Below are 13,199 nucleotides of genomic sequence, written 5' to 3' on the forward strand. Positions count from 1 at the left end.
CATTGAAGCTTATATTCTTTATTCTTAAAGAGTATGGCAGAGGTGGTTGTTTCATTTTTGCTGAGTTCTGGGTTTCAATGCCCTTGTATTCTGAAATGTATAGGGTTAGAAAGAGCAAGTCATGTGCTGTGCAGCTTTTCCTGAAACTTGGTGACCCCTCAGATGCTCTCACTGTCGTCAGTCCTCCAGTCTTCCTGTTTATAGCCTAGTTTGAATTTTCAGGGGGCATATGAAGGTGCCAGGGCTTAGAATGGGGTCTGTGTCTGCTTTAGGGTCACGCATCCCATCAGAGGCATTTCCTGCTATCACAGGCAGGTCGGTGTGCAATTTGGTCTTTGCTTATCTGATGTCTTTCATGTAACACTTTATACGAAAAGTTTTCTTTGGGGCTGGGATTGTGGCTCAGCGGTCGAGCGCTCGCCTAGCACGGGCGGGACTCGGGTTCGATCCTCAGCACCACATAAAAATAAAGGCATTGTGTTGTGTCCATCTACACCTAAAAAATAAATATTACAAAAAGAAAAGTTTTCTTAGATTTTATTCTATGTCTTCTGCATTACTTTCATCTTGGCTTTTTTTGGGCATTCTTCTAGGTTTTGGCAGTGGTCATTCTAAGAAATTTATATATATTTCTATATATCACTGAAGGGAGACTGTCTTGACATTCTCAAACTTTGGACCATTGTGAAAAATGCCTGGATGAAGTCAGACATCCTGGAAGCGATCAGATGCCTGCAGAAATCATTTCTGTACAGGGGCTGAAACAGTGATAGATGCTTGCTATATAACTTACTCAGCCTCTTGGGCCCTTTAATCAGTTTCATGACGTTAAAATGTGGTCCAAACAAATTATTTGTTGCGAGAGAAAATGAGGTAACTGTAAAGATATAAGCTAATAGATATAAACTATTCCAATATGAGTAGAGGAGGAATGTTTTGTAATAACAAATTAGAATAATGCATTAAGTATCATTTTCTATGAAATTTAGAGAAAGAAGTCATACTGTAAAAATAATCCAAACTTAGGTAACAGAAGATGGATTTATTATGCACAACCACAGTGTACATGGAGGTGCTGTTCCTAATGGTAGCATATGTGAATCTACCATTAAGAATGGTCTTAACATCTTATATAGTTTAAGCTCTATCAAGCTTATATTTGAAGTAGAAAAAAGCCAAACCACTATTTTAATTGTGTATAACACTAAATAACATTCTTAAAGTTTACTGCTTAATAATTTCCATCATGCTTGCAGTCATTAATAGTGAAAGTATATTTGCATTTTCACAATTCTGTTGGGTATCAGAAATCTTACATTACTTTTTATGGCTCAGTGCTAGAGTGCTCGCCTAGCACGGGCGGGACCCGGGTTCGATCCTCAGCACCACATAATTGTAGATGGCATTGTGTTGTGTCCATCTACACCATAAAAAGTATCATAAATAATAAGAAGTGTCATAAAATAAATAGAAACTATTACTTTAACAAATACCAGAATTCTGAATGAAATAGCCATAGGAAAAGTTTTGGTGTATGGGCTCTCTCTCTCCTTTGTGGATTGCAATAACTTTAGTTCATGCAAAATGGACATGAGATATTTGGACAGGAGGTTTCAGTTTTTGCATGCTTTCAGGGGTTGGCTCAGTCAATGTTGGGCCTGTGGTACACAGGAAGATGTTAGGGAGATGGAGGCTGTTTGCTATATGAATTATTAGGAACCTTGGACTTTAACAGCAAAGTTGTTTGCCTAAGTGATTGGAAATAATTAACACTACTTGAGTGACCTCCCATTCTTAAGGATAGAGATCAGTTTGGTCATATTTAAAGTTGTAAATATGATCAAATTCTTAAAAGAGTTACTTGGATAAGATATTCTAAGCAAACTATTTTTGGTTATGTTAAAAAGTCAAATGTAAGAAGAATGTGTACTGGAGGTCTCTATTTCAAATAACATTCATTATGAGACTAAGTTTAGGACACTGAGCTTAGTTTAGGGAGAAAATTGTATTGCATTAAATTATTCAAATTGTTTACATGTTCATTTGAGAATATAAATTTGTTTTAAAAATACATTGAATATTTTAAATTAAATAATTAGCATCTGCTCTTTAATGTATGAAGGTTGTCTTATGTATTTAGTCTGTCTTGTGTGTAAAGAAAAGACATAAGGAAGTTTAGTTATTGAAGAAATGCTGGACTTTAGGAAATTCTGTTATCTTGGAAGCAAGATATTTTTAATACCACACTAGTTTTTCAACTTAAGAATAAAGCTGGGAAAAGTTGCCTTTAGCTATTAGTTTTCCTGAATCCAAAGAGACGGGTGGGGCAGGATCAAAAATACTTATTTGATCAAAGTTATTGGCTCTGAAGGTATTCTTACCTATGTAAGAAAGATGAAAGGTGTTGTTTTTATTGCATGCTAGTAACACTGTAATTTTGAACTAATTGGTGTTGAACTGCCAATCACCTGGGGGGAATGCAAATAGATACTCTTACAATTTCCTTTGAGGTAGTGAAATCTTATGTCGGGGCTGGAAGAAAAACAGAATAATACCGTTAAATTGACCTTAAATGAGCTGCTTTGTGGTTTTCTTGGAGAATCCCTTTCTATTTTTCACGACTTGTCTAAACAGGTTTTGTCTACCAATTCAGCTTATTGACTAGACAGTGTTGACATTGGACATTTTAGGTTCATTTTGAAATAAAGTAATGGTAATACAGTTTTTCAGGATATTTTTATTTTTTAGTACAACTTAAATTCATATAATCATCTAGTATGTATTTGTACTATGTCATAATTTCTCACACTAGCTATCATTTTCTTCTGGTCATTTTTAATGAAATATTCTGTCCCACAAAAGCTTGCTTTTTAAACTTAGATATTGGTATATCACCATGTAATAAAGGTGGTAAGGCCTTGAATACTGTGCTGGTAGAGATGAATCTTGTCATTTAACAAAAGCACACCTAGTTTGTGGATAATAGGGATGTGTTCTTGATTTTCATAGGCCAGTCAGTATTTACTAATCACCTGTTGTGTGGCTAGAGGTGGGCCTCCTGAAGCGAAAGCACAGAATTTCAGAAATGTCACTTGCTGTTTTCCTCTGAAAAATCATTCAATGACTGGCCTAGACATTTGCATTGAGCTTTTTTAGGCGGACTCATAAGGCAGACATGTATGTCTTTTCATTTAGTTTCAGATTGGCAATGGAAATATCATCTATTCTGATGAACAATCATCAGGTTATTTTTTCTGGCCTTGTATTGGTTACTGGAATAATAGTTCTTTACAAGTGTAGGAAATGGCATGTAGTTTGGAATTATACTAATGGAATACAGAGGCTAATTGAGTGTTAATTATAGTACTGTATAATTTATGAAGAATTGGGATAAAAAGTAAAATATAGTTATCACTATTTATACAAGCAGTGTTGGGAATTGAACTCAGAGTCTCAAACCTTCTAGGTAAATGCTCTACCACTGAGCCACACCCCCATCCCCAAACAATAAATCTAAAAGATCCAGCTTTATCTTACAAGATTCCTGAATTTCAAAAATATTGACTTGGGGCCAGGGGGTCTTAAACTTTCACATAGAAAAATTACAAAGTAAAACCAGGTCAACGTCAGACTTGACATTTGCAGCCTGCTAAGGATCAGTGAACAGCATCCACAGTTGGGGGGGTGGTGGTGATAAAGACTACTTCTAAGAACTCACATATCTCAAAGATTCCATTCATCTCTTAAGGCAAAAAAACAGTGCTTATTCATTTCACATCTGTGTAGTGAGTAGTTAATTTGTGCGAGGCACTTTTCTAACTTTCATACTGAAGCAACAATTTACTAATAGCTAAAAATATTTTTTAAAAAAAGACTATCAATGGACCTTTTCATTTTATTCATTTATATGTGATGCTGAGAATAGAACCCAGTGCCTCACACATGCTAGGTAAGCACTCTACCACTGAGCCACAACCCCAGCCCCCTAGTAATAGTCTTAAGCTAAGTCTCTTTTTGTAGGGGTCCTGGGGATTGAACCCAGGGGTGCTCCACCACATCCCCAGCCATTTTTGTGTTTTTATTTTGAAACATGGTCTCACTAAGTTGTTGGGGCTGGCCTCCAACTTGCGATCTTCCTGCCTCAGCTTCCTGAGTTGCTGAGATCACAGGCCTGTGTCACTACACCTGGCTATTAAGCTAAATATTTTTAAAGCATCACTCACTGCTCCCCACTCATCTCCCCAACTCCTTGATCTTGTTAAACAACCTCAGCAAGATCAAGGAGTTGGGGAGATGAGTGGGGAGCAGTGAGTGATGATGAGATGAAACAGTCATGAGCTTTTCCTAGAAAGCGTCCCTGTGGAGTTAGGAGAGTGTTGTGTGGATATGTAATGGAATGAGAATGGGAAAGTGACTTTGAAGTGCCTAACACGGGGGAAAAAGGATAAACATGAATTCCACTAGCTGGGGAAAGAGGAAAAAAAACAGCAAAATAGAAATTATAGAGTTAAAGGAAAGGAGAAAGATCACCAGTCTCTCAGCCAAAATGTGGGTGGCACAGTTTAGTCCCTTGATGTCACTGTTGAGCTGCTGGAAAACTCGCTTGGAAGCTTGCTGTATGTTCCAAGCTGCCAATTACGTGAACTTATTTCCTTACTTTTAAGCTATTTTGAATTTTCTGATTTAGTGGTGAGCTTCCTAATAGATACACCCAGTTTCACAGATAGGAACGCTGAGGTTCAGAGAAGCATACACTTACAGAGGTAAAAAATTGAGAGAAGAAAACTATAATAAAATTTTGGAATGTAGCAGACCTGAGAGAATTTTGGAAAAAGCCAATTTAGCAGAATCAAGAAAGCTGACTCTAAGCCAGGTGTGTTTGATCTATATGCTAGTCTCCCCCAGAGTCTCAGAGGGTGGCACCACCAAGCGGAGTAGTGTGAGCTCAGTGAGGAGGGCCGCTTGAAAAGCCTATGGGGAAGGGGTCTCAGCCCCACATCATCTCCCTCTGAGCAAGGTTCCAGGCACCTGTCTCCCGCCCGAGGAGAGGAGTGAGGGTTACTCTGAGGGTAACAGAGGGCAGGTCTTAGCCCAGTACAGTGAGGGTGGGAGCGCCACAGACAGATGCACAGGCTCCCTGTCCTCCCCAGACAGCCAGGCGTCAGTCCTGTGGGCGACAAGGAGGCTCTTAGCTGAGGATCTGTCTTGTCTAGGAGGAAAGCGCTACACATCCAGCAATAAGCTGTTAGCTACATGATTCTACAGGAAGTGTCACCATTGTCAGTCCAATCCACAGAGTCTTCAGCTTCAAATTGGCATTTTTGTTGCTTCATTATTTATTTATTTAAGAATTTAACCTTTATTTATTTTTTATGTGGTGCTGAGAATCACACCCAGTGCCTCACCTGTGTTAGGCAAGTGCTCTGCCACTGTGCCCCAGCCCCAGATCTGTTGCTTCATTCTTAAACAGGAACAGACAACTGAGGTTCACCAGACTGTCGGGGGAAAGCCTCTCTGTGGCACAGCAAACAAGAGCACTTGGGGGACAGAATATGCATGGGAGAAGAACAGCTCATCATAAACTCCCTCTTCATATCCCTAGGGACAGGGATTGTATTCCTGAGAAAGGAATCTTGTGAGCAGGAAGGGATTCTTGAAAATTAGAAGCAATAGCATACTTAGAATATTGAACTGTTCCAGGAAATTGGTCAAAATGACAAAAATAGGGAAAATAGGAGAGTTAAAATTAGAGAGCTACTTCAGGAGATCTGATATATGGCTAGCAGGAATTCCAGATAGGGAGAAGAGAAGGAATAGTGCAGAAAAAATACAAAATTAAGAAAATTTTCAGTTTGAGGGACATGAGTTTGGAGATCCAGAGGGAGGGCTCGTCTTGCACTGAACAGCACACATGAAGATGGACTCACAGCGAGAACATCGGGAACTCAGATGCTGTGTACTTCACAGTGGGACTCGCAAGCACGACTCATAAGACACACAAAGGGGCAGGAATAAGAACAGCAGCAGGCTTCTTAACCTAGCAGTGGCTTCAGAACTCTGAAAGAAAAGTTTTAGCCCAGTACACACCCAACTCTGTATTTAAGCAAATGGCGAGAGAAAGGTATTCCCATTTGTGCGGTCTCATGTGATTTTCCTCCCGTTCATCCGTTCTCAGCAAGCCACTGGAGGACACGTACCACCTAAGTGAGGGGGAGAGGATGGGGCTTGCAAGAAGGGCAGCCCTAGATGGCAGGGGCAGCAATCTCCAGAGCGGGCAAGTCCCAGACTCTAGGAGAAGCTCTGTCAAGATAATGAAATTCCAAAGAATATAAAACCCAGGAGAAAATAGAGACTATTGGTGCAAAGTTTGAATTGGTGATAAATACATAGAAAACTAATAAGTAAATGAAAAGAAATAATTTCTAATTCTGGGGGTAGAAGAATGTTAAAAAAGAAAGCTGATCATAGTTTTCTACAGGGGCAAGCAGTGGGTAGCATTTCTGTTGTTACAGTGATGTGTACAGTGAGGAAGGTGGAAATGGAAGTGTACCGACTGCCACGCCGAGTTATTCTAAATGCGGAATCAGATCTTAAGGATGTAAACCACCTGAATTCCACTGTTACAGAGCAGGCCCAGTCAAGCTGGGTCGTTCAACATGCGTTCCTCATGTTGGCTGCAGGCTCCATTTGCCCTTTCTTCCAGGAAAGCACCTAACTTTGACTTGAGTTTTCCCATTAGATAAGATCTGTGGGATTGCTTTTCAAAGTTCTCCACCTCTTCTAGCCAAGGAACTGAACCTTCAAGGGTCATCTGAGCCCTGTCCTTAGGACACTTGCTCAAGGGTCACTCTGAGCCCTGTCCTTAGGGCACTTGCCCTGTGGGCTTTCATTCCTGACCCCAACAGCTTAAAGACTGAAAGTGGTTGGGCAGATTCCTCTTGCAGTGACCATGGAGGGAGATCCTGATGGTCCTGCGCTGACGGTTCCAGCTGCCTGGTGTCCTCTGTTTGCCTCACTGGCAAGTTTCTTGCTATATCTCATGAGTTCCTTTTCCGTTTTAACCAGGGAATCAATTTCAGTTACAATAACCAATGATGTGGGTTTTAAACCTCAAATAAGTTTCGATTGGATAAGAGAAAACGCGCGCGCGCTTGTGTGTGTGTGTGTATGTATGTAGGTATGTGAATATACAAGCAAGACAAATAAAAAAAATTAGAATTTAAGGCCATAAAATAGAATTTTAGTTATAAAGCATTGCAGATGGGGGGCACATGAAGTGGTAAAAGGTGTGATTCATAATGAAGATGCAGCAGTGATAGGTATGACAACAAAGAGAAACCTCAGCAGCTAATACAGGTTCATGAGGAGAAGCTTCTGCAGAACTGAGGAAATCTGACCAAAGCACAGGTGTGCTGGGGATTTTAACTTATCTGTCGCAGAGTTTAAAAGATAAATCAACAAGAATAGGGAGATATTATGTGCAAACCATTAGAGAAAGCAGCAGAAGACCTGAGTAGGGGGGATGCCCAGGTGGAAATGTGGTCAGTCACATCAAGGAAAGGACGTGTTAAGTAGCAGTGGGAAGGTACTTGTCACCCATCACTTCCAGTGCTGGGGAAGAGACTAGAAAACAGGTACTTTCAAAAGTTATTGATGGAAATATAAACTATTACAGTAAATTAAATTATTACAGTAAATGGCACTATTTTGGCAATGTAACCTTTAAATATCTTATAAAACTAAATGCTCACACCTTTGACTCTGATATGAATTTAGAGAACTTGTCATACAAAAATAATAGAATCAAAACATACTGGATATGCATATGATAATTTTTATTACAACATTGTTTGTAGTGGCAAATAATGAAGAAAACCTGAATATTCACAAATGGAATAATTTTGAGTAAAATTGTAGTACATTCCTATTATGGAATGTTATTCAGCTATTATGGAGTTGGCCCTATGTGTCAACTTGGATGTAGCATTGAAAAGGACAGCAAATGGTCAAGTAAAGCATCTTATTTGGTCCTATTAATATAAAATGCACAACAATATATGATGAAAGCTAAGCACAAAAATGAAGAAAGGTAAGGAAGCGTCAGCTGTGCTGGTGATGGTGGTCACTAAGGAGGAGAAGGGAGAGGAGGAGACCTTGGTTCTTTCCCACTTGGTACAGTAAGCATGTGATGCTCTTACAATTAATAAAAGATTAATAATAGATCAAGTAAGAATTTTATCAACTTAAGAAATTTTCTAGGAAACATTTTTAATTAAGAAGAACCTGGATGTTTTAAATAATAAATATGTGAATGTTCTTTTAATAAATCACAGCAACATTTGTTTTTATTCCCAATTATCAGGATTTGCAATAATGTTCTAATGTGCTAAGGGTTCTGTTGTTATATTTCTAAATATTTTTGCTTTGGGTAGGTCTGTCTTCATCGGTGGAATACAACATAATGGACTTGGAACAGGAACTTGAAAATGTAAAGGCCCTTAAGACAAAACTAGGTACTGTACTTCTTTTTCTTATGTATTGATCTTTAAACAGCTTTCTTATGTATTGTCTTTAAAGACCTTTCTTTGGTGTAGTCTGAGATACTAGAAAATTTGCAAAATCTTTAGATTATGTTAGAACTTTCTGTGTAAAGTCATTAGTAAAGACTGTCTTTTCATTTGGGAAGAGGGCAGTTATATATTCACTCACTTTTTTGTGTGTATATACTAATAACTTTCAAAGATGCTAATTCTCAAAGGTGTTACTCTTCTGTCTTCTCATTTACATTATTTATAATAAATAATCTGTAAAACTTATCTTTTTTAATATTTATTTTTTAGTTATAGGTGGGCACAATATCTTTTATTTTTATGTGGTGCTGAGGATTGAACTCAGTGCCTCACGCATGGTAGGCAAGTGCTCTACCACTGAGCCCCAGCCCCAGGCCATACTTATCTTTTAATATATCTTTTTTATGTATCTGCTATTAGGATACCTCTTTACTGTTAATTTTGGGCAATCTTCTTATGATGAGCATTTCAGTGTGCTGTATTCTTTGGATTTATTGAGTCTCTCAGATCTGGGAATTTATACTTTCATCTAATTTGGAGAATTGTTGGCTGTTAACTTCTGCAAATATATTTTTCCTTGTCTCCCTACCCTTTTATCAGGAGCTCAAGTTATGTGTAGATTAGCTCATAGCTTGAGGATGCTTCTGTGCTTTTTATCTCTTTTCTTTTTGTTTCATTTTTGTTGGTCTTTGACTGTCCTTTCACTAATCTTTATTCTACAGGTCTGACCTGCCTTCTGCATATCTGACCCATGTGTGTTTCTATTCCCAGTTACTAGGATTTATAATTTGCATCAGAGAGTGCAGTTTTCATTTCTGTAAGTTCTCTTTGGGTCTGGTATCTTTCACACCTCTAATTAACATTTCAATCTCTGTCTTCCACCTTTATGAAAATAAGGAACATAATCATGACACCACTTGGAATGTTTTTGTTTGATAAGTCTAACATTTGTGTTGATTCTTGAAAAGTTTGGATTGATTTTCTTCCTCATTATTGGTAGCATTTTGTGCTTCTTTGCTTGCTTGGTAGTTTTTGATTTGAAAGTTTTGGGGGTGCTGTTTTTTGGGGGGATATTGGGGATTGAGCTCAGGGGCACTTGACCACTGAGCCACACCCCCAGCCCTATTTTGTATTTTATTAGAGACAGGGTCTCACTGCATTGCTTAATGCCTCGCTTTTGCTGAGGCTTGAACTCGCCATCCTCCCGCCTCGGCCTCCCAAGCCACTGGGATTACAGCTATGCACCACCTCGCCTGGCTTGGGTGCCATTTTTGTTACTTCCAGAAGTGAGGCATTTTGTTTTGGAGAGCAGCGAATTTACTTGTAAACCATGTGATGTTACTGTGTCTTGGTGTGAAGCCTTATGAGGCCAGATGAGAGCTCTGTCACATTCAGGGCTGATTGTCCCCTGCCTCTTAGGCAGCCACTGTTCTTGGCCCTTGCTGATTGCCAAGTTCTGTTCCCTCCGACTTTTGTGTGGAGTGTTTCCTGACATGTCTGATCTGATCATTACTGAGCACATGACTGGCCCTTTGCAGGCCCTGGGCGTTCTTTGCCTGTGTTGCAGTCTCCTCTCAGGGACGGTGCTCTGTATGCTTCAGCAGGTTTGGTCCCCTCAGGTCTTCTGCTCAGGAATGAGCAGATCTCTTCTTGGGTTCATCTTCCCTGTGCCATGGTCTGGGGTCTCACAAGAAGGTTGGTCAAACAGACTTATACTCTTTGTTTCCCATCTTCAGGGATCACTGTCCTGCCCCAATAAGAAGTCTACTGTCTTGAAAACTGTCATTTCAAATATGGGTTCTTTCTGGTTCTTAATTCTTTCAGGCTGGATGGCAAATCTGTGCCCTGTCATTTCATCCTCAAAAGTCCAGAATTAGGTTTTCAAAATCAGATATGTTCATTTTAATTTCTGTAAGTAATATTATATTGCCTCAAGTTATCTTAGTCATTTTACTGTGGATGGATTTTGGATATGTTTCCAGTATTTTGCTTTTAAGAATAATGTTGTTTAAGCATTTTTGTGCATGTCTTTTAGTGTATGTTTTTTTCAGGACACACTCTAGAAGTGAATTACATTGTACTTAAGTATATTCACTTTTATAGATAAATGCTAAGTTCTTTCCTAAGTATTTGCATTATTTTGCATTCCTACTAGGCATAGTAGGATTCCCTATTGTCCCCATCCTTGCTAACACTTGACAATGTAGAACTTTTAAATGTTTACCAATGTAGTGGATGGACATGGTGTTCCATTGGTGTTCTCATCACATGTTCCATTCTGTGATTGCAGGGCCCTTCTAGCTTCTGCTTGGAAACACTCTTTGGAATTTCACTTAATACATGTGTCCTGCAGTGATTCTTTCAGTTTCTGTTTGTCTGGAAACATTCACTTTGTAGGGCATTTTTTAACAGAATGGAGAATTCTTATTTGTTTCTTTTCCGCATTGTGGAGATGTCATCCCAGTGTCTTCTGGTTTCTGGTTTAAAGTCATATTGTTGGTTTTCGAAGGGCTTTAAATATTTCCTTTTTGTCTTTGTTTAGCTGTTTTACACTGATGTGATCAGATTTTTTGTTTGTTTGTTTGTTTCATGTGTATGCATTTTTTTGGTTTCTTGATTATGGTTCTTAAGATCTCTGTGCCTTCATGACTGTGGCTTGATGTCCTTCACCCACTTGGGAGAATTATCGGTCATCATCTCATCAAACACTGTTTCTGCCTCATTCTCTCAGTTATGTACATGGCAGACATTTTCACTCTTATTCTTGTCCATATGTTCCTCCTTTTTCATTTCCATGTTTCAACTGTGATACTTTCTGCAAGCCTTGTTTTCTATTTCACCATCTTTTCAGCTATGCCATAACTATTCCAAACTATCTGTTGAACTCTTAATTTTTGTTATAGTTTTTTTCCAGTTCTAGAATTCATGTTTGTTTATTTTTATTGGTTCAAACTTACTTGTGAAATTTTCCATTTTGTCACTTACCTTATTGAACCTATCAATCATTTCAGGCCTCTTTCTGATAAGTCCATAAGTGGACCAACTGAGGGTGTGTCTTCCTCTTTATCCTGCCTTCTGGACATGTTTGACTCAAAGCTAGACTTTTCTCACAGAATCATAGAAATTGAATGCTGTTTTCTTCTTTCTGAGCAGTTTCACTTTGGCCTCTGGTGAGCAGTAGAGTGGGATATAAAAACTTAGTCCTTCTGGGCTGGTCTGTTTCCAGCGTGACCTTGATCCTGGGTTATGGCATTTCATTGGTCCTCACTGAAAACCTGGCTATTTTGATCAGGCTTTTTTAATGAACTCTAGCTTGCTTCTCAAGAAACTTGAGCCAGCAGAGCTTTGCTGGGCTTCCAGCCAGGGCTGCATCCTTCTGCTCTCCACAGTCTCTTGGCTACTGAGGCTTTCTGGGAGAGTGGGTCTGCATGTCAGGTTCTCTTCTTTGCCCTTCCTTTCTCTCTATAATGGTGGCATCTCAAATTCTGGCTGCCCTGGTAGCCCCAAACTCCAGGGTTTGTCTTCCTGGCCCTTTTGAGCTTTCTGAGAGTTTTGCTTTAACTTCGTTGTCTTCTGACTACTGATTTCTGCTTGATCTCTGAGTCTCATGGGTCCATGCCAGCTGCTTATTGAAAAACACCTTTGGGATAAAGTGGTGTACATGGGGGGCTCACCTGCACACAATTCAGGGAATATTGGCTCCTAATTCTCCTATCTGGGTAGCTTTCTGGTCTCTTAATGCAGATGCTTTAAAAGTGGAATTTCCTTTGTCCAGGTGTTCTTGGCAGGGGGACTGGTATAGTTCATGGTGTCCTTGGTATCTAGCCATGGATGTCTACTTCTAGCCTTCAGAAAGCTGGGAGTGTCCCTGAGGCTAGAGGAAAGTTTATGTATGTTATTGTACTCATTCAAGGGTATGTCTATGTCAGTATGTATATCTATACCAAATACAAAGCTTTCTGTATTTCAAAGTAAGCTGTATATTTACAGTATGTTTACATAAAAATGGAATTGTCTTTACAGGGATAAAATTTAGGCCTCCCAGAATTGAGCTGTTTAACATAGTGAACTGATTCTTTTTTTTTTTGTACCAGGGATTGAACTAAGGGGCACTTAACCACTGGACTATATATCCGGCTCTGTTTTTATTTTGTTTAGAGACAGGGTCTCACTGAGTTGCTTAGCGCCTCACTTTTGCTGAGGCTGGCTTTGAACTTGGGATCCTCCTGCCTCAGCTTCCCTAGCCTCTGGGATTATATGTGTACGCCACTGCTCCTGGCACAAACTGATGTTAAAACTCTGATTTTTGTAATTTATGAAGGAAAATTGAAAGTAATTTATGCTTTTCAAAATGGGAAAAAATAATGCATACTGCTAATATCACGATGGGATGAAAATATAAATCTGGAGATAATTTTTAGAAATTTCTGAAATTTTTGTCTTGTTTTTTCCTTCTAATAGAGAGGCGAAAAAAGGCTTCAGCATGGGAAAGAAATTTGGTGTATCCCGCTGTTATGATTTTACTTCTTATTGAGACAGTAAGAATTTATTTGCATTCTTCATAAAGCATATTATATTTTATTTACTTTAGCCTTTGAGTATTGTAACTTTCAGCTAAATGGTTTCTAG

The 13,199-nt window shown here is 39.0% G+C and overlaps 1 protein-coding gene across 16 annotated transcripts in view; it reads left to right on the forward strand.

Moving 5' to 3' along the window:
* The window catches only part of Lmbr1 (limb development membrane protein 1), a 125,513-nt gene that overhangs the window by 70,158 nt on the left and 42,156 nt on the right, over positions 1–13,199 (forward strand). For all 16 annotated transcript variants that reach the window (XM_048785407.1, XM_048785412.1, XM_048785416.1 and 13 more), the window contains 2 exons: positions 8,433–8,513; positions 13,032–13,108. In XM_048785407.1, coding sequence (XP_048641364.1) covers positions 8,433–8,513; positions 13,032–13,108 — 158 coding nt within the window. The remainder of the gene's footprint in view (positions 1–8,432; positions 8,514–13,031; positions 13,109–13,199) is intronic.

Source organism: Marmota marmota, unplaced genomic scaffold (assembly GCF_001458135.2).
Source record: "Marmota marmota marmota unplaced genomic scaffold, marMar, whole genome shotgun sequence".
Lineage (NCBI taxonomy): Eukaryota > Metazoa > Chordata > Mammalia > Rodentia > Sciuridae > Marmota > Marmota marmota.